The sequence below is a fragment of the Podarcis erhardii genome (genome assembly GCF_964252035.2).
Source record: "Podarcis erhardii genome assembly, chromosome: 6".
Taxonomy (NCBI): Eukaryota; Metazoa; Chordata; class Lepidosauria; order Squamata; family Lacertidae; genus Podarcis; species Podarcis erhardii.
In genome coordinates this window covers 81,090,461-81,112,816 of record NC_138510.1, presented here as the reverse complement: position 1 = coordinate 81,112,816, position 22,356 = coordinate 81,090,461, and the positions used below count along the sequence as shown (strand labels likewise).

The following is a 22,356-nucleotide window of genomic DNA, read 5'->3' as shown; positions in this document are numbered from 1 at the left end:
ATTGTTCAGATCCAAATGCCTCATTGTCTTTTTCTCCTCTGGTGCTGTCATTTTCTCCCTCACACTGTCCCCACTTACCTGTGTTTCCAACTGGCCCAGTAATCCAGTCTCCAACACTTTCTGCTATCTCAGTTAAGTGAGTAAGTGTTTTTACTGGTTGTCTTGTCCACACTTACATTTGTGAGCTATGATAGCAGGAAATAATAAAACTGGCTCTCTTCCAGTTTACAAAAACTTTGCCTTGTTTGCACTAACACAGACAAGTGGCTATTTGCCAGCCTGTTTTAAAGGTGAATTCATGCGCTTATACAGTGGTACCTCGCAAGACGAAATTAATTCGTTCTGCGAGTTTTTTCGTCTTGCAATTTTTTCTTCTTGTGAAGCACTGATTTTGGAAAAGCTTCAAAAATCACCGAAGTCTTCAAAAACCTCAAAAAAGGCTACCACACCGCGTGCTATGAGTTGCTCCTCGAAGTCATGTCACAACTGCACCCCCTGAATGCACGGTTTTAAGAAAAAGGAAACAAACTTGCAAGACAAAGGAAACAAACTTGCAAGACGTTTTTGTCTTGCGAAGCAAGCCCATAGGGAAATTCATTTTGCGAAGCAACTCAAAAAACGAAAAACTCTTTCGTCTTGTGAGTTTTTCGTCTTACGAGGCATTCGTCTTGCGAGGTACCACTGTATTTGAAGTAGCCTGGATAACTTAAGCTGCCATTGCATACTGGCTATAGAAGCACAATGCCTGCTCAGGTGTTAAGTGTTGTATCTGTGGCTACTAAATAAAATAATAATAAAAATCCTGGTGGCAAGATCTACCTGGTCATCTATATGTGTCCATTTGAATCCCTGAATGGAGGTAATGCATTATGCACATGATCAGTTGGTAGAGCACGAGACTGAATTGCTTACTACCTGTGCTTCCCCTTATCAGTTATTTAGTCTTCGGTTGCTTCGCTCAATATAATACTCTACCTACCCATAGGTGCTGTACCTATCCAAGAAAAGTTGAACTCACATACATTATATAAATGGATCAAATTGCATACATTTTGTCTTGCTAGGGTAGTTAACATTAGTACGTTGTCTGTTTTTGCTTTAAGCTATATTTAAACAAAATGTTCTTCTGTTGTGTTTTATTATTGTTGCTTTCTTTCTCTGTGTGAACAATAAAAAAATGGGTTGTAAATAAAAGAAAGAAAGAAAGAAGGCCCTGCCACCAACTGCTGGGAATATTATTTAGCCATCTCTTTGGCTTTTGACACTTCCACTGGTTTTGCTCATATATTTTCAAGCTAGAAGATGTAGAAATATTTTATACATACACAGCTTTCCAGAATGTCTCTCCTTTATACAAATACAGACGCGTCCACCCCCTCACCTTAAAAAAAAGAAAACAAATGTCTGCTGAGCTCCCCCAACTCAGCCAAACATATTTTCTCTGAAAAAGTAGTGGATCAAAAAGTACCTTCATGGGTGGTGGTGGTGGTGTGTATCTCTTTGTGTGTAGGTGGCTGGAAGAGGAAAGGGGTAAGCAACTTACCCCACTTCCTCTAGTGACATTTAATAGCTTTAGAAGTTACATTCAGATCAAAAGGAAGGGGTAGAAAACGCCAGCAAAACATACATGTGGCCCATGACTACTGTGTGATTTGGCCCTGAGATTCTCAGGAGCGTGAATCCTGCCATATTATTTGTTTTGCTGCAGAATTGCAACTCTCTGACTTCCATCCTCTCGCAAAGACTCTCCTCCCTGAAAGAGAGGGGAGTGGTTGTGGGCGGGAGCCCGAGCACCGCCCAGCAGGGGGCATTTGCCCCCTGCCTCCAGCTCACCTGGCTGGCACTCACGCCCCCCCCTGTGGCCATCCAACCAGGTGCCACGGAGGGGGCGTGTTCAGCAGCCTTTTGCTGCAGCGCCAGCCTCTCCCTGGCCTCATTCCTTGTCATCGTCCCATTGCGAGTCACCCACCCTCCACTCCCTTTTAGTTACGGCCTAGGTCATTGGCCTTGCTACGGACCTTAGGTTGGTCGCCCTGGTTGTCCGGGGGGCCTGGTAGGAGTTTTTCCATTTGGCATTAGGCTTTTTGTTTTTCTCGCCTACCTCGTAGCAATTGTCACAACTTTTGTGGTATTGGTGGGTAGGTTAGGCATTGGAATAGTGTGTTGTGGTGTGTCGAAGTGCTAGGTGTGGCCATCGCCTATGCCTTTAATGTTTAGGGGTATTCCGTTAAAGGAATCTGGCGGTCGTGTATTCTGTCCGATGCCTGCTTGGCGGGAGGCCATGGCACGACCCTCGGTGACAGCAGGAGGTGAGCCTATAGTTGGATCAGCATCAACAGGCTCCACCTACTGGTGAATAAACCCACTTGTTTCGATCCAATGCCTAAGCCAATACCTTTTAATTGCTGTAATCAATAAAGTTGTGGCCTTTTCTAGCCCATTAACCTTATATCACATGTCCTTGGGTCTTCATTTCACTTCGCGGGGTCGGGTCCTCGAACCACAACACATGATAGTAGAGTCATACTTCTTTTGGTCCACTTCAGCACTTGGTTTGCATGCTTGAAAGTGTGAAGCCCAAGACTTCCTCAGCAGAGCTGAACCATAAAAATAGCTTCTCTTTGCAAATGATGCCTCTCCTGAACCCCTCTCTTTGTGTGTCCTTTATTTATAATGTGAATACTGGATGCATATATTTTACTTGCTATGATGTTGTTGTTGTTTAGTTGTTTAGTCGTGTCCGACTCTTCGTGACCCCATGGACCAGAGCACGCCAGGCACTTCTGTCTTCCACTGTCTCCCGCAGTTTGGTCAGACTCATGTTTGTAGCTTTGAGAACACTGTCCAACCATCTCGTCCTCTGTCGTCCCCTTCTCCTTGTGCCCTCCATCTTTCCCAACAGCAGGGATAATGTACAATGAACTTTGAAAATGGTTCTCTTTGGCTTCTGTACAGCAATAACAACATTTTGCAAGTGACACTGTCAAGTCTAAAATTATGAAAATGCTGTGATGCAGGGAGCATCTATAATATCCATCTCTACCCCACCCGCAGCATCTACTTGGATTACCTGTTTCTTTCTCTACTTTGTTGCTTATACAGTCTATCTATCTGTGTTGCTTTTAGGGCGATCAGGGACCTGCTTTTGGTTATCCCTTTTCCCTATTTCCAACTGTAACTAAGTCTGTAGGTGGCGGTTGACAATGTTTTAATCACGAACAGCAACAATACGCCTTTGAAAACAGAAGATCTTTCATCTATATAAAGCAAGGGTATTATGGAAAGCTTTATGCATATAAAATGTTCTTTTGTGTTTTGCCTGTGCTGCAGGCGGATTATCCTTTTTGGTTTCAAACTTTTGACTTGCTGAATTTATACTTCAGCACTACCAAGGATGTCACAGATTTAGCAAACACACCACTGTTTACTTCCCCTCCCCCCAAATGAATCTCTTTAGAAGTGTATGGTGATGTGCAGCACATTGCTCTGGGGTTTTTTGTTTTGTTTTGTTTTTAAAAAGCTTTTGGGTAAACATGGGTCGGTGACATATATATTTATACATTTTCTAAATTGGCTTTCTAACAAGGGCTCAAGGTGACTTACAATATGCTAAAATTATGAGGATATTTTTAATGCACTTTTGCCACATTCGTATTGTCTTCCTGGATTAAAATGGCTCTAATGTATTTTTTAAAGTCACCATGGAACTTCCCATTTATTTCCAGATCAATAAGACTGATGAGGCTTAAATTAATTCTAGCAGACAAGACTCTGCTTGCTTGAGTATCCTAGTTTCCCCAAATGACAGGAAATTAGTGGTTCTTTAATAACCCCACTTTTACAAGGTCAATGCTTTGTGGATCACACCGCAGCTCTGTGCACAGTTACTCAGAGTAAGCCCCACATAATTAAATTGGTAAAACTGGGCTACATAAATTCTTACAGACATTGATTTGGCAAATTTCTCTTGAAATTTGCTACTTGCAAAAAGTGTTGCCAAATTGGTGTCACTTTGGGGTTAACGTGACAACTCTCTGGTGGTAGAAATGAAATCCGTTTGTAGTCAAGAGATGAGCCAAGACTTGGTAAACCAGAATATCAAGTTAGTAGTCAGAACAAACCAGAGCCCTTCCTGTTGAAGACAACCAATAGCCAGCATGAGTGGCTCCTTACTGCCCAAGGAGATGCTCCAACTGCAGCCCTATTAATTCATCACATGGGATATCTGTGTGCAGAGCAATTGGTTCTCAGTTCCATCCCTGGCAGCTTGGGACAATCCCAAATTCTAAACTTACCTGAACTCACTTCAGGTATCTGAAGAAGTGTGCATGCACACGAAAGCTCATACCAATAACAAACTTAATTGGTCTCTAAGGTGCTACTGGAAGGATTTTTTTTATTTTGTTTCGACTATGGCAGACCAGCACGGCTACCTACCTGTAACTGAACTCACTTGTTATCCTCTGGCAAGCTGCTCTCTTCTAGCCTTCTGACTGCACCAGGGGGATAATAAAGATATCCCTTACAGGGTTGTTAAAGATTACAGGATGATGTATGTGAAATGCTTTGAGGATTCTTAAAATGCTAAATAAATGCTGGCATGCATGCACCAATATCGTGATTGCAACTGTACCATTTCCCTCTTCCAACATTTTTGTGTCAAGTACAGAGTACACAAACTTGCTTAGTAGAAAATAGTAAAATGTCTTTAAGTTGGAAGGAACTAGGTGCTGTTTGCTGAATGAATGTCTCATAAAGGAGTAAAAAAATAAATAAAATACTATTGAGCTGAGCTTTGGGTGAAAATACCATGGCAGTATTTTCATTTGATGCCTCTTAACTTCTCTGTGAAATGCTGGGAAGACTTATCAATAATGTATAGGCTTTGTTTTTCTTTTCTGGTTGGAGGTAAAAGAAAGTAATATAGTGAACACTGCAGTTACTGCAAGGAGTCCTGTGAAAATTGTTCTGCTGTGAGGCCTTCTGCACACCTGTTCCCAGCATGTATTAGCCATATCAGTGTGGAGAACTGCCATTTTGCAAGGCAGGGGAACCCTTTTGAATATGGAACCATAGAGCTGTCCGTGTTGCCTTTATAATTTGATGCAGCCAAGGGATTAAATTCTAGCCCTTGTGGGTGGGTGTGCACAGTCAGTTGGACATCAGGTTATGTACTACTAGTCCCTGTTCCTAATTCAGGAAGCAAAATTTGTTTAGGTTCCAGCAAGGCAAGGTCACTCAAGAATGGAGGATGGAATTAGCTCAGGCCCAGCAGAGGTTAAAGTCTGAAAGGCAAACAAGTAAGGTGGACAGCACCTTGGATAGCTCCAAGTGAAGCCAAGGATGGAAGTCCAGCAAGGCAGACCTGGATGTCGTTCCAACAAGCAGAAATATAAGACTTAAATAGACTTAAATAGTACTTTAGTTTCCTTTGACTGGCTGGTGTCTGATGAGTGATGCACCACTGGTAAAGGAGCCCAGCCTGTTTTAGGAGCTGTTGACTTCTGGTGGGAAGCTGAGGATCTGTTATGGCATCCAAGCTATAATAGTCTGAAGAAGTAATGTGACTTCTTCAGCTCAGAGTGTTACTGGCATCGTGGAGGAGGCAGGGATGTTGAAAGTCTGGTTCAAAGGCACATTATCCTTCTAGTTTGAGATGTACCATGAATGTACCCATTCTTTGCTTGAGGATGGGGAGTTGGAGCTGTGGGTCATAACACTATGATTCTATGTAAACCTGACATAGCCTCAAGAGTAAAACCTTTCCACAAAGAGAGACCTACACTAGCTACTCATTGCTAGAAGGCATAGGCCATATCTGATACATTAATGCAAGGGATAAGATCACAACATTTCTTAGCAGTTCTGTGTTATTTTTAAAAAAGTTTGTTGTACTTAAGAATACTAAGTATTTTAAAGAACTAGCCCATGTTCTAATCTACATTAAAAAGGACTCAGCCTGAATCCCACTGCTTGCAGTTGTTGTTGGAACATTGGGTACTTGATTTATCAACAAATAAGATAAAAGTAGAGGCTGCTGCTTTGCTAGTGAAGGAGGCAAACTCTAAGTCAGGAATAAATCGTAATGGAAATACTGACATGCAACTCAAGAGCTAGCTTTTACATTTTCAAAAATTGTGCAAACAGTTAGTGGTAGGGCAAAGGTATAAAGTAAACCACAAAAGTACTGAGATTGAACACCGTGATATGGAAAATTTTTAGGTACTTTCAGGCTGGGGTTGCAAGTGCAACCTTAAATAATCAAAGGAGAAGCAATTCTGTTTGCTTCCTTCCTCTCTCACTGACATAGGAAACATGTCAGCTGTTCCTCAGTTACTACATTTGATGCAAGAAGGATTGGCAGCTGGTGCAAGGGCAAAGGCGGAGATCAATGAACTATATAATGACAGGCTCCAATCCCCAAAGAATGCCATGAAGTATAGAAAATGTAGATATTTAATACCATGTGTATCCAGTGGCAATTGATTTTTAACTTCCGACTGCTGAAAATTTACAGAGGGACTCTGGTTGTTGGCTTCATTCTATGATAAGAAATTCTGATGCTTAAAAAAAAGTGGTAAAATTTAAGTTCTTAAATTGTTGTATGGTTATAAGTGGGTGCTTGCAAACATACCCATTTTAAACTTCGGGAGGTACATGTAATGGCTTTTGGTATAGTGTAATGGATTTTTAGTACAGGATTTGGAAAAGTGTAGTTTGGGTACAATTCAAGGTAAATTGATTGTTAGAGATGCTTCAAAATGTAATGGCCCAGGACTCGCTGCATGTATGTGTATGCATTAGAGGTTATTTATGATTAATAATTTATATACTGTTTAATGTGAAAAAAGGTTTTTATGTGATTTGCATGTATAAAAACCTATGAGCTATATTAACACTGATCAGCTGTTTCGTAGGAGGAATAAAGGAGGCTAAATATGGGTGGGTTGTAAATTGTTTGTGCTGGTAAGAATTTGTGGGAGGTAAAACTCCATGAGTAGAAAAGGGCTACTAAAATGTAGTGTCATTCTAGAACCTCAGATAGAACAGAATGTAGAAATTAAAGCGAGGTAAAGCTTATACGGAAGAAAGCCTGGATATACTAGACTCTTATCAAATATTTTTTGATATTGCTATAAATGGAGACAGATTTTGACCTTTCTCTGGATCCTGGAAAAAAAAAAGTTTAACATCAACTACACCGCTTAGTAATAGATTGTAAAATGTATCACTCCCTTCTGGATAAGCAATCCAGAAATGTTAATGATTCATCTGAATAAGAAAGTGAGAGATTAGGAAGCTTAAACTGGAATCAGTGGAAGACATAGCATGAAACATTATATTTTATCAATGTGCCTGTTGAAGTGCATTCCAAACTGAAAACACACACACACACACACACACACACACACACACACACTTGGGGAACTGTAATCAATAAGTTGACTGCTGTTTCATAAATGGTTTTATGCACAATCACTTGAACGCCTCCAGTGACGCATATCTCTTGTTATATCTGCTACCTCTGCTTGTTGCTTGCATCCCCCCCTTTCACATTATTTTCTTTTATTGCCGCTGATCACAACTTCATTTTTTATTTGTATTTTTAAAAATTATACCACAGGTGCACTGCTTCATCAGTTTGAACCTACTGACCTTCTGAAGACCTTTTTAAGCAACTGTGCACAACAGTGAAGTTGTGTGTAGTACATCACTGGAAGTCTCCAAAGCAAACTTCTGAATAGCAGTAGGTGAAGCCAATGATGTTTAAACTTAGCAAGTCATCTGGACAGGAGTGCCCAATAGGAGGAGGGTATTGAAATACTGCCCAGTATTTAAGGCACCTCCACCCCGTTTCTCTGTGTCCACCATTCCTTCTCCCAGAATTGTGGGTTTGTGGTTTTCTTTTCCTAAAATAATGCTGAATTAATGTTGTTTCAGCCATACATGCCCAAGAAACTTGATGTGGTCTATGTCAGAAAAAAGGGATGTATGCTGGTGTTAGTATTCTAAAGTCTTCAAGTTTAGTGTTGGCTAAATGGAATTAATGAATAAGCATATGGTATGGCAGTGAAAATTCACCAAGGTATCTATAACTAGAGCTATCTGTCTCAAATTATTTTGAAAGAGGAAGGAAGCAGGCTGCTTGATCAACAGTGAAAGATATTAGAATGTGGTGAAGATTGGTTTGATTTCTTGCGTGGTTTTCCTCCAAGTGATGCAACAATCTGCCAGAATGGCTGCAGTTCTTTATCCTTGCATAAAAATTAAGGTACCTTATTGCACAACTAATAATGCAGTCTTCTTGCAGTCTTTTATTGCCTCCCCCTCCTCTTGGGGGGGGGGGTTTCATGGAGAATTCATTGGGTGCATTCATTGTGAATGAAGGCTTCATCAGTGATCTGTGTTTTGTTCATTCAGAACGCTTTCAGCTATCTTTATTGAACATAGTGACAATTACTGGTGCTGGCAGAGCAGAACTAATTTAATCTGTTTTGGCTGCTGAAATCTGTTAAGGAGCAGGAATGATTTCTGAGGAAAACTGTTAACTCTGAAAGCAAAACATTTTTAAGCAGCTCTATTTATCCCCTTTCTTCTGCAGTGCTGCATGTGCATGCATCTATGAAGACACAGATTTTGCTTTTTTTGTTGTTTCGTTTTTACATTTCCTTTGCTGAAATTGGGCTAGTGAGCATCACAGATTGAGAACTGGGAATTTTCTAGTTTGCACTTTTAGCTACTGGGTTGCACCAACTCTGCCCACGCGTTCCTCTGATCAGGGCACCTAACTGGAAACAACACGTCTTGCATCTGCTTTTGCCACCACTTGCGGTTGAGTCCTCTAGCCGTTGGAGATCTTTTTACTGTATCTGTTTGCATTCCAGTGTTTGGAGCAATAGCGCTTGTTGCCTGTTTGAGTGAGCGCATTGAATTCGGTGAATGGGGAAGTGGGTAAGGCTTTGATAGCCTGGTGGGATGACTGCAACTTTTTCTCATTAGGCAGGCACCCTCACTATATTGATTTAGATGCCTGCTGAAAAGTTCTTTTAATTTCAGCAAGCCTATCCAAACATATATATTTTTTCTTTTTTTTAAATAAGTTTTTACAGTTTTATTATGTGTGCTGCTTAGAAGGTTTTGTGATTAAGCTGTCTATATATCTTTCTAAATAGTAATAAACATTCACAGAGGTAAATGGGCAAGCTGTGGGTTTTGGGTGCAGCAAATCACAGGACAGAAAGCATGTGTGACTATGGGATGCCAGCCCCCAAATATCTAAGAATGGCATGTGTGAGCGTTACCTAAGTTTGTACAACATGTGACCCACCCAGTTGAATTTAGCTTACCAGCCATTTATTGTGGCCTTCCAAAAGCTTGATGATCCCCCCATTTCTTGCAGTCTGAAGGCCAAGCTAGATGGGATGTTAATTGCATGAACGAAATGCATTGTTCTTTTTTTGTTCATTTTTCACATTTCAATGGAAACCTTGATGGGCATCAATGACAGCTTACATTGAAATGCAAATAGCAGCTTGGAGAGGCAATTTTGTGGCAGAGAGAGAGAAAGTTACACTCCTCAGCTGTCAGTTGGCTTTTCAAGTCTTCCCATGGCAAAGGGGGTAGGTTGTTATTGATAATAAATTATTATTATTAATTAAAATAGTATTACCTGCCCCTACGCCAGCAGGTCGCAGGATGGGTTACAACAATTTAAAAGTTAGTATTAAAAATAGTTAAGACAAATTGCAACCATAGAAATAGGGTGGGTCTTGAAAACACACATCTTAAGTGTCAAAAGTCAGGGTAAAGAGGTATGTCATCAGCATTCTCCAAAAGATGTATATTGAAGGTGCCAGGTGCACCTCTGTGTGGAGGGAATTCTATAATGCCCTATCCCAGGTCACCACAACCTGAACCTCCGAGGGTGGTAAAACTACCAATAGGCCCCATTATGCTGATCTTAATTGCATGCACACAGCTAACATCGTGCCTAGCTTTGCCTTCAGTCATCCAGTGGAAATGGGTGGCTTATTGAAGCCAGGTGGTAGGTGACGGTTTGTTGGACGGTTTGTTGGGTGGTAGGTGACATTTGTCAGAGCTGTCCAAATTCTCGGAGATAAGTCTGTATTCAGTGAAGTCCTTTTGCATGTAGAACACTTTCAACTCATGCAACAGAACTACTTCTTCCTGTTCTTCCCTCAAATCTACTCTGCAGGGGTGGAAGAACCTTCAGAGGGGTGGGGCATGCGGCATGCAGTGTTAGGAGAGGGAGGGGAAGTTCTGTTACATATACTTCATTGGATACAACCCACAGTTTTGTTAAAAGTCCCACTGAAATCAGTACTACTTAAGTAGTACTGTATGTGTGCATAACTCAAATGCATCCTGAAGTATGATTTCTCAAAACTCTGAACAATAGTTTCCTTTTTGAACTCAATATCCATCAATTTTTTTATAGGTAATCTAGCAATATATGTTGTGTTAGTGCTTCATCTCCCTTTATGGGTTTGTCCTCACAAAGATGGCGACAGACCACCTGTTCACTGTTTCTGGTATTTTGGCTTTCAAAGTTTTGATGTGTAAAAGGGCAGCAGTACTGCTCCATGCCTTTTCTTAATGTTCCATCGTCTTGGACAGCGTTTCACTGTAAATGTGGTTCAGAGGCATTCTTTTTATTGCAGGCAGCTGAAAACTCCTGCCTGTTTAATATCTAATAGCTGTTTTATGTGCGTACTTGCTGCACTAGATCTCTATACATTTCCTGTGTCAATGCACATTGGGCTGTGCCATACTGAATAAACATCAAATCTGTGTCCTCTTCTGTGACCCATGATCAGACATTGTGATTAGGAAAGTTGATGCTAGATTCCTGCAAAGGAATCATGTTATAAGCATTAACAATTTATTTTGCAATGCAAAATGTTTCTCGTTCCTCCTGCTACCATTAAACAGCAAGACTGCAACCTTGTGATTTCTCAGTGCAGAGTGAAGTATGGAGTGACTTGGGGTTTAGTGTAGCCTTCCTCTTACTCTATGCTAGGCATGGTACATTTTTCTGCTGGGTAACCTGCATTGTTTGTTTGCTTGTTTAATTTGTATACTGCCCTATACAAGCAAGTCTCAGGGCAGTTCACAGATATAGTGTGCCTAACATTCAGTAACCTCATTTTTCCAGATCCATTCACTCCTGTTTCTGCAGAGAGCAGGCCTTTCTGTGCAGTTAATTATCTGACTTCACACAGAATATCTCAGAAAACAGGGGTGGTCCGCCAACATAGCATGGATGGAGAAGAAAAGGATTTGTTAGACAGCAGTAGAGCCCTGCTTCGTCTGTGATCTAGTTATCTATGTCTGCTGTACATGGCAACTTGCGCCAAGTAAAGTACATCACCTTTTAAATTCAGACCTGTAAGCATGTTGAGTTGGCATCTGAAGAACTGATTGTCTACAAAAAGAGGGATATGTTAGAATCATCTTCACAAATATGTGGCCCTTTGGGGGTTGTTTCTCTGATGAGTGATAGAAGTTATTTTGAAACTGCCCTTTTTTCTCTCCCCCTCCCCAGTCTTCTTCCATCTCTACTGTTAATGCACCAGTATATTCTCAATTACATTAGAACAGCAGTGGGGAACCTGAAGTCCTCCAAATGCTGATGGACTCCAACTCCTATCAGCCCCAGCCAGCATGGGAGTTGGAGTTCAGCAACATTGAGCCATAGGACCCTCACACCTGCTTTATAAAGTTGGTTGTTGACTGTCATGGAATGCCTAGAGGCACCCTAGCCAGGAAACTAGAGAAGAATTTTCAGTCCAACAAGAACAGGACAGGCACAGGAAATTTCCAGATGCAACTAAGTATGGTGCCATATAATGACATTATCCACACAATGACAATAGGTGAGATGTTTTTAGTCATTGTTCCCAAGGTTTTAGGCATTATTCCTGTAAAAATAGGCTAAGAACCAAAGAAAGCAATACTGAATCCTCCTTTTGGCTGGGAAAAGGGGAGGGAACTCCTCAGTCAGATGCTTCACTTCAGGGCTCATGCATGTAACCTTAAACTATGGTTTAATGTTATGTGTGAATTGGACCTCTGTGTCTTGGGGGAGTCTCCTGAAAAGCTCTCAGCTATACTGGAGGACTAGGCTGCTGTTTTAACTTGCAGATCTTTAATATTGTTTAAACTGTGTTTTCTATGACATTAAATGTAAGATTAGTGTCTGGGAAGAAAAACTTTAGAACATACTGTATTTTTCGTCCCATAGGACGCTCCGTCCCATAGGACGCACCTAGTATTTTGGGGGGAAATAAAGGAAAATTTTCCCCTTTATTTCCCCCCAAATACCAGGTCGGGGAAACCAAACCAGGTCGAGGAACAGCGGGATGGCGGCGCTGCGCCTCCCTGCTGTCCCCCGAGCTTGTGGGGCTGGCCGATGTCTGCCCGGCGCGCGGGGCGCTCTGTTTCAGCGCGCCCTGCCCACCGGGTGGCAGGCTGCTATCCGCAGTGTGGGGATCCCTGCGGGGAACTCCTGCAGGGCTCCCCACGCTGTGGATGTCTGCCCGGCGCGAGGGGTGCTCTGCATCAGGACGCCCCGGGTGGCAGGCTGCTATCCGCAGCATGGGGAGCCCTGCGGGGAACTCCTGCAGGGCTCCACACGCTGCGGATGTCTGCCTGGCACAAGGAGCGTTCTGCTTCAGGGCGCCCCTCGCGTGGGGCGGCAGGCTGCTATCCACAGCCTAGACAGCCCTGTGGGAACTCCCGCAGGGCTGCCTAGGCTGCGGATGTGTTCCTGAAGCCTGGAGAGCGAGAGGGGTCGGTGCGCACCGACCCCTCTCACTCTCCAAGCTTCAGCGAAAGCCTGCATTCGCCCCATAGGACGCACCCAGATTTCCCCTTCATTTTGTCCTATAGGGCGAAAAATACGGTAGGCTACGATCCTAAGCACATTTGTTAGAAAGTGAGTCACACTAAATTCCCATAGAATTAAGATATACTTCCTTCTGAGTAAACATGCTGAGGATTTTGTTGTTAGTTTACTTTGTGCTTTGTTTAAGGAACTTGGGATGACCTACATGGAATTCTTCCAGTTTTATACTCACAACATCTGACAAAATTAGATTTGTCTGAGAATGGCTGGTTCAAAGCCAGCCAGTGAACTTCCTGTGGGGTGGGGATATTTGAACGTGAATCTCTTCGCTTTTAGGTCAGTATCCTGTCTACCTACGCTACAGTGCCATTTATTTATTTTTCATTCCTGGAGAATGTCATGCATTCCTTGATGCACATATGGTTCAATACTGGGGATTATGCAGTAAGAGCTATGAAGCTCAGAGCTTAAGTAGAAACTAGGTGCCTGTTAACAAATATATTTTTGGACCTCATAAAAATCATCTCTCTCCCCGACTAGTTGCTGTTGAGTAGGTTCTTGGTAAATATGGAGTGTTTCTTCAAGTGGACTTGTCTAAAAATGTGGGTAAAATCAGTATGATTTCAAGGGGCAGGGGGTTAATTCCATTTTGCGGGCTGCTTTCCAGGGGCCACATTTTGTTGGCGGTGGCCAGAGGCCAAAAATAGATGTAGGAACAGTGTGGCTCTTCCCTTTCTAGGCATTCAACAGCCAGAGCTTTCTACACCTTCAACCCCCGCCTCTCCATCTGTCCAAGTAAATAAGCAAGCATTCAGGGTAGGGTACTCACGGAGGTTGTGGAACAAGCCTGGTGAGAGGACTAGCCTGGGGAGAACACCAGAGGCTAGATTGTGAGACCTGAAAGGACCCATTCAATCCTGAGGCCCCCATAGCTGCTCTTCATGCCTGGGCAACCAGAGCCCATCCAGGCCAATACAGTTGGCATGCTTGGCAGAACAGCACTATGTTCCCTTTATCATCCACTGCAATGCAAAACAGTATCTGTGTGAAAATTGCCTTGGGGCATAGAGCAGGCATAGGCAAACTCGGCCCTCCAGGTGTTTTGGGACTACAACTCCCATCATCCCTAGCTAACAGGACCAGTGGTCAGGGATGATGGGAGTTGTAGTCCCAAAACATATGGCGGGCCGGGTTTGCCTATGCCTGGCGTAGAGGGTGATACCAGCTGCCAAAAAGTCATATTGTTACTCTGGCTTTTGACAGTAGACATGCATATTTTTAGGTCCCACCTCTTTTTAAATATTATGTTTTAATGGTGTATCTTGCTCCAAGACCTTTGGTTGAAGGGCAGGCAATTATTAATAAGAATAATCATGGTCATAATATCACAAGGGTTAACATTTCTTCTTTTTTTTTTTGTTAAGGCAATGAAACAAATCATTGTTAAAAGAATCCTGAAGAAGGCATTATAACTCTGCTATAAAAGTATACATGTATCCAGAGATCCTTTTGATTCTTGCTTTCCCAAACTGCTTTCGTAAATAATAATGTTAATAAAAATTATTGCCCAGCCTTCATCAGCAAGTCCCAGGGTTCCGACAATTTAAAACCCAGAATTAAAAACAGCTAAAACCAATTTCAGTAACGGGAGTAGAGTGGTTCCTTAAAACACACATCTCAAGTATCAAAGGTGTACTGTCTTCAGTATTTGCCAAAAGCTGTAAGGTGAAGATTCCAGATACACCCGGGGGGGGGGGATTATGAATTAATTCAACACATTGAAGCACTTTTTTTCAAGCCCCACTGATTTCACAGTTGCACTTGTGTTTACCTTCTGCACGTGCTTAAGTATGTTGGATCATGCATTTTACCCAGGTTACTCAGCACATTTCCTAGACTAGGAAATAAAATAGCTTTAAAATAAAACTATAACGATAAACTAAATAAATGACCACTGGTGCTTTGATAGTTCTGCAAAATATGCTGCTTGGTGCATGGTGTCTCACCCTGATATTCTGCCTAGGTCAGACCATACCTGGAATACTGTGCCCAATTCTGGGCACTACAATTTAAGAAAGATGTTGACAAGCTGGAATGTGTGCGGAGGAGGCAACCAAGATGAATCAATAGCTTCAAGCGACAAGAAATGAGATTCTGACTAAACATATGGAAAAACTTTCTAACAATAAGAGCTGTTTGACCGTGGAAAGTTGTGGACTCTCCTTCCTTGGAGGTTTTTAAGCAGAGGTTGGATGGCCATCTGCCTTGGATGCTTTAGCACTGCAGAGGGTTAGGCTAGATGACCCTTGGGATCTCTTCCAACTCTATGATTCTATGATAAACAGAAAGGCCTGTGTTGGCTGCTTTATTATCCCCCCCCCCCAAGTGCAGGGCTTTGTTTGAAAGTGAGATAATTTTGCATACATGTTCATTTGCCAGTGGATATGTCAGGAGGTGGCTTATCAATTTGTTCTTCTCTTTGGTCCTCAACAAATGATAAAAAAATATAAAGGGTGCAAAGTTATCTTTATTTGAAAGTGCAGTATTAATAGCACATCTGGTCTGTTAATCAGGCGAGGTTAACTGTTAAGAGAGACACCTTTTAATCTGTTTGAAAGATAAAATGGTTGACTATTGAGCCATTAAAAACTGAAACCAAATACGCTAAGTGTGCTTTTAGGCAACAGGGTGATTTCATCCTATTGTCAAGAGGCTTGTTACTTTAAAGGAATTACTTTTGTGCATGGTAACTAAAGATGTGTCCCTCTTTCCGATGGAAGAAAGATTGACGAATGATGACAAATGGTTGGTTTCATGCTCCCGGAGGCAGTCTTAGACATGCAATGTCATTTCACAGTGTCTCCTGAATGTTGGATGTTGCAGAGAACAGCTAAATTCAACATCATACCCTGTAATTTCCCATTTAATTTACCATACAAACTTAAACATAAAATTAGCATCATGTGCAGAATTAAAGACTGCAGTTAAAAGGAATTCCGCCATAAGATATTGTGGAAACAGTACGCATATATGCCCACAAAAGTTACAAGCCCATAATTTTTGCTTATTGTCATCCCTCTGCTCCTCCCCTTCACAACATAGCTATTTCCGTGATATTGATGGGCTGAAAGGAGGCTGCAGGGAGAGGAGATGGAAACAACAACAGAGAAGAGCCAGAACTCTTCCAGTTTACTAGAACATCCCTGCCTGATTTTCTTCCTTCCTTCCTTCCTTCCTTCCTTCCTTCCTCCTCCTCCTCCTCCTCCTCCTCCTCCTCCTCCTCCTCCTCCTTCTTCTTCTTCTTAATGGCTACAGCCTAGCAAGATTGGCACAACCATCCTTAGAAATTCACCCTTCTCCGAATTTTGCAATGCAGCTCTCTTTGGCACAAGTAATGTGCACGGAAATACATATACTAGGGTAGAGAGCACATAATAAGAATATGTTAGTGAACATAACACACAAAAAATGCCAAAATATTATGGTTTGCTTTCGCAAAAATGTGTATATTAGGGGAAAGTGCATACAAAATGTGTATCTTAGGAGAAATTTGCACTGTCGTGCTGATGAATTTTCATGAGGACTTAAAAAAAAAAGGATCGTAAACTGATGTGGAAGTGTGGATAACTGAACTTAAGAATGGAAAAAAATGAGAAACCAAAATGGATAAGATTCACACATCCCTACTGTTGAGTAACAAATTTGCAAGCCTAATGGTGGTATTCAGTCAAGTTTTACATCAGAGTAAGACCCACTGATATTACTCAGCATGACTACATCAAGGACATTGATTTCAGTATTTCAGTAGGTCTACCCTTACTTAAACTTAATTGAATATCACCCGTAGCATGTCACAGCAAGAATATATGACACAGCTTTTAAGGGTGTACAGAGGAACAGAGCCATCTTTCCCGTAGAGCTTAGTGGTGTGTCGCACCAGGGCGCCGGCCTCTCAGGGGCGCCCCAGCAAATGGGGGAGCTGCATGGCTTTGCTGGCAGCCTCCCCTTTCCCTGCACGCCCGTCAGCTGCGCCCTGCCAACCATAAGGCTGGCGGACGTTAAGCTTCCTCCCAAGCCTCCTCGGGAGGAGAGCGATCCCTGCAACTTCACTCCCAAGCCTCTGGGAGGATCGCTCTCCTCCCAAGGAGACTTGGGAGGGAAGCTGTGCTCTCCTACCGCGGGGGCTTGGGAGGGGCGCAACTTTACTCCCAAGCCTCTGCAGGCATCGCTGTCCCACAGCGGCATGGGGGAGAGTTGCGCCCCCCCCCCCGGATGGCTGGCAGTGCACAGCTACGGCCACCCCAACACTATCTGTAGTAATTTGGGGGTGCTGGGCAGATATTTGCACGCCGGTGCTGCATCTGCTAAAGACGGCCGTACAGAGGAAAGACTTCAGTCACTGATATTCTCTCTTCCTTACAGTTGGTTTACCTCATCTCTTAAATTGCATGGGAAATATTCTAAGGGCTCTCAGTTACCACATAGAATGCTTTAGGGAAGCTCCATAATGACAGATGAGCTTTTCCCTTAAAAAAAAAGGACCTCTTGCCTGCCTGTCCCAGTCTTCTCCTGCAAAACTGCAAAATGAATGCATGTCCTACAACAGCCTTCCCCATCCAGTTTCCTTCTAGATGTTTTGGATTACAGCTCCTATCATCCTTGACCACTGACCATGCTGGCTGAGGCTGATGGGAACTGGAGATGAATAACAAAAGGGGGAAACTCATTTGGGAAAGCTGTTCCATAAGAAGTTATATGATCCTTAGAGTATGTATGTATGTATGTATGTGTATATGTATGTATGTATCTATCAAGAAATACAGGGTGAGTCTTTTAAAAGAGGCCCCGTGGAACATTGTACTCTGTATCCATGGGGCCTCTTTTAAAGGATTCACTCTGTACAGTATAAGCACTGCAGTTTACAACAATATAAAAACCATACAGAATTTTTCAGAATTGCTGCAAATTGCAGGTGTTCCTCATGGGTTGATGTGGAATGGGTTTCCTTCAAAGCAGGGTGTTGAAATACCGGTAGCTCAGAGTAAAATATTTGTGCTTTAGAAGAGAGTTGTATAATTGTGGGGGTGTGGAGAGTTGTATTATTGTTTTAAAAGTGAATTTGGGAAGCATAAGGAATATTAATGGGTTTCTTGCCTATTTTGTTGGGTTGCATTTTTGTGTCTATGGGTAATCCCAACAGATAGTTTCTTCCCTTCACTTGGGCTGTTGGCAGGAGTTCTAAGTATTCCTTGTGTGGGGAGTGATGTTGGTCAGCCACAGGAGTAATGGGACAATTTTTCCTATGTCATGTCCTTCCTGAATCAATGCCTCATGCGCTCACTTCCAGTTCAAAAAAACAACAACAAAAAACTAACTAACTGGGGGTGAGGAAACTGAGAAGGTCTGACCCAGATGTACTGTTACAGTGTAGGAGGCAGGAAACACAGCTGAAAGGTGCTTTGCCAATTCTTCATAATTTCTGTAGCTATTGGAAATATCCATTATTCAGAGCAGTAGCTTTGCTCAAAGCAAACCAGGTGTCTTTGATTCACTTCTGAAGGTGAAAATGCATATTTTCCACATTAACCGTTGTGTACTAGTTTATTACTTCTACATAACTTACTGTAAACTCATAATTGCATAATTCTCAGGGGTGTTATTACAGTACATTCTGCTTATGCAATATGCATTTGTGGTGGTTTTTAAACTGTAAGTACAGTGCATGTATTTACAGAATCTGTTTAACTAGGGTTCTAATTAACTGTTTTGGTGTGTTTGTGTCTGTACGCAATCACAAAGTGCTTGTTTTCATATGTTGTATAATTAATTCTACTGCGGCAACGCCTTGTAAAATGCCAGAAGCATTTGGCTTGCTTACAGCTTTAAGACTTCTAGAGTTTAAAAAATGTTGTTTCTTAAAATCACCTTAAATAGGTTAACGGCATCCTGATCATTGTGCCAAGAATGTCAACACGGTTTAAGGCGAGAGGGCCAGCCTCAGGTGGCAAATTTTAACTTATTGCTTGAGGGCAGCAAATAAAATAGTCAGGCTACTTTTATTACATTTCTACTACCAAGGAAGAGTTACTTCAATATTCTGTTTCAGGCATCAGATTGCCTTGTGCCATCTCTGTACTGCACTTTTCATTATACATATTTCCTGTTGGTGGCTGTTCAAACTGGGACTAAAGGAACTAAACAGTAGTGCTTCAATTCAAAAGAATATCTAGAATCCAGAGCTATGAAACTAGTTTTTTTGAAGCCACTAAGTCTTTGTGACTTTCCTCCTCTCTTTTGAAACAGCAGCCTGCCCTCCCATGCAAAACTGCTCTTGAAACTGAGGGAATTTCTTTTTTTAAAAAAATTATATTTTATTCATTTTCCATCAAAAGAAAATACAAATCACACCACATTGCAACTTCTACAAATTTTCCTCATTTTTAGACTTCCTTCAGCCTCTCTGCCAATCATCCGAATTAAATTTTCTTTAATTACACATTTCCAAATTTTGCTATTGCCTTTATCCCTACCCCCGCTTCTATTTTCCTTATGTTATTACAGAGCTTCTTTAAATGCCACTAACGTTATTTCACTATCACTTATACATTCCCAATACTCAACTAACTTTCCCCAGTCCTCGATGAACTTTTGATCTCGTAGATATCTGATCTTCCCGGTCAGTTTATCAAGTTCTGCATAGTCCATCAACTTCATTCTCCACTCCTCCAGTGTTGGTATTTGTTCTTGTTTCCATTTCTGGGCCAGTAATATTCTTGCCGCTGTTACTGCATATTGGAAAAGTGTATGATCCTTTCTATTTATTTCATTTCCAACGATTCCTAAGAGAAAGGCCTCTGGTTTCTTAGCAAATGTATATTTCAACATTTTTTTCAGCTCATTATATATCAACTCTCAGAAGCTTTTCACTTTCTTACATTCCCACCACATATGATAAAATGTACCATCCTTTTCTTTACATTTCCAACACTTCTTACATGTTTTATACATTTTTGCAAGTTTTACTGGTGTAATATACCAGAAACTGAGGGAATTTCAAAGGCAGTTTTTTATATAACACAATGGATTGGGGAGAAGCTCAGTTTTCATTTATTTGTTTGACAAAATTGAGATGCCATGTGATTGCAAAAACAACAACCAATTATTCTACTATCCTTGTACAAGCCCCTTATGAAGGCTGTATACCCACTGATTAACTGTAATTGTATTGTACTTGTAGATAATTTGGTGACAAACTTAAGAGTGTTCTCTTTTTATTTCTTTAGTTTCTCTGTTTGAAGAATATAAGAACATTCCTTTTGGCTTGCTGTGAGACATTTGGGATGAAGAAAAGTGAACTTTTTGAAGCATTTGACCTGTTTGATGTCCGTGATTTTGGAAAGGTATTTACAATTTTACTCTCATCCAGTTCTATGTATATTTAAAATCAATGCACAATTCAGTTAGCATCTTATGCTGTTGGATATTCTCGATGAAAATACGTAAATACGTGTTGGTTTTTTACTGGGAAAATGTATGGATCACACGGTGATTGTGCAATTGCAAGAAATTAGTAAATTAAAATTTCCCCATCTTTACATTTCCCTTGGTTGTGGTTTGATTTCTCCACATGGGGGCATGTTGACAAGGAAAATTAAGGGTGAATTTATACATGCTTACATTGAAGCAAGAAAAAAAATACTGATGTTTGGCATGCCTTTATGTTCTTTTTATCATTACCTATGGGCAAAACAATACAGCTGCCCCAATTAGACATCTCCCTTCATCTGCATGAAACTGAATGAGGGCAAGTACCTCACCTTGAAAGACCCTGGTTCTCTTGAGTTTTCAGTGCTCCTTCAAAAGAAGGAATCCATATACCCATAACATCACCAGAACTTGTTCAAAGATGACCAAAATTTTCTAAAGACTGTACCAAGTGCCCACTGCGAAGCAATAATAATGATTTGGTCATGTGTAGGGGTGGTACCTCTGGTGGGGGACATTTCTGGGGTGGTTTGCCCAATTTGGTTGCAATCCTGCCCTCAGCTCTCATCTGTGACTCCTAGACGCCATCAGTATGCAGCAGCGGCCACACCTTGAGAAATGACTTTGTCTCACCGGCTAAACCAGGTGAGGGTAGCCTGTGGGTCTCAAATCCTCAGTGAGTTAGGGACTTCCCCTGCATGCAAAGGCAGCCTCCAGCAGATTTAGCGGACGAGATCAGTAGTAGGTTCAACAGTCAAGGAGGTGGTTATTGCATGTGCTGCAGAGGAAAATGAGGGGAAGATGGGGCTCATTCACCTGGAAAGGTAGCTCTTCTAGGAGAAGGAAAACTCTGATCCTCAATCTCCTCTCTTTTGTGGCTATACTCATAAGTGAGAAAGGCTCCAGGAGTAAATCCCAAGGAAAAAGCCATACCTGCTGCCTTGTGGGCCATCTTTGGGAGAAGAAAAGGCTAAGGAGTAAACCCTATACAAATCCAGAGCTGTGTCCCTAAGGTGGTTGGATGGCATCTTGTATGCCTCCTTCCTCTATTGCTTTGCTTTGGATCACATCAGTGAGGCTGTGATGGGGTGTGGTCTTGTCATTGAGGCTGCCAAGGGCCTCCATACATACTGCCCAGGAGAGGTCACTTCAGTGCTGCTAAGGCAGCAAAAACAGCGTGGGAGGCAGCAGTTATGTCTGTAGAGCAGTTAACTGTCTCTGCACGCAAAGCAGGCACTGTAATTCTCCAGCAGTTTGACTTTGCCCCCGGGGGCGTACTCCATTGTCCCTTGAGACAGACGGATGCCAACAACAAGTGTTTGTTTGTAGGTTGGTGTTGTATTCATTGTGGATACAGTAGCCACTGGTGCAGTATTTTCAGCTGAATCCATCTTTTTAAACTTGTCTGTTGTCACCTGCAGCCTATTTATCATCTTTCAAAGAAGCTTCTTAGTAATTACATCTGTTTGCTTTGAACAAAGGCCATAGGATAAGAATGTAATACCAACTGAACCTTGAATAATAACATTTTCAAATACACAAGATTAGATTCATGTTGTTAGATTAACAGCGACTGCTGATCTAATTTTACAGGCAGCCACTGCTAAATTTGTCACACCTTTATAAGCATCACAGCCTGGAAAACCACCACACTTTGCATATTTGTCATTTGCACAATACAGAACTGTGTTCTAGATAGATCTCATTTTTATGGGGGGGGGGGCAGCCTGACCTCTCTAATTGACTTTAAAAATTAGCAGGAACAACATTACATGCCACCCTATTTCCCCAGTTACGGCAACAGAAAGGTGGAGGAGTTGTATTGCTGTTGCCAATGAGATAATTTGGTACAAATGTGATTTGTTTTCTGGACAGTCACCAGAAAGTGTCTCTTCACTTGCCAAATGCTGTGTTCATTTACTGTGCTGTAGTCTGCCTTGCACTGCGTTCTGATGTGTTGGTAAACAAATTGTAGTTGATTTTTATCCCTTAATTTATCAGCA

The 22,356-nt window shown here is 41.8% G+C and overlaps 1 protein-coding gene across 4 annotated transcripts in view; it reads left to right on the top strand.

The window, feature by feature from the left end:
- VAV3 (vav guanine nucleotide exchange factor 3) overlaps positions 1–22,356 on the top strand; it is a 216,209-nt gene that overhangs the window by 75,260 nt on the left and 118,593 nt on the right. For all 4 annotated transcript variants that reach the window (XM_081865819.1, XM_081865816.1, XM_081865817.1 and 1 more), the window contains exon 2: positions 20,152–20,268. In XM_081865819.1, the coding sequence (XP_081721945.1) occupies positions 20,209–20,268 (60 nt within the window). In that variant the 5' untranslated portion in view covers positions 20,152–20,208. The remainder of the gene's footprint in view (positions 1–20,151; positions 20,269–22,356) is intronic.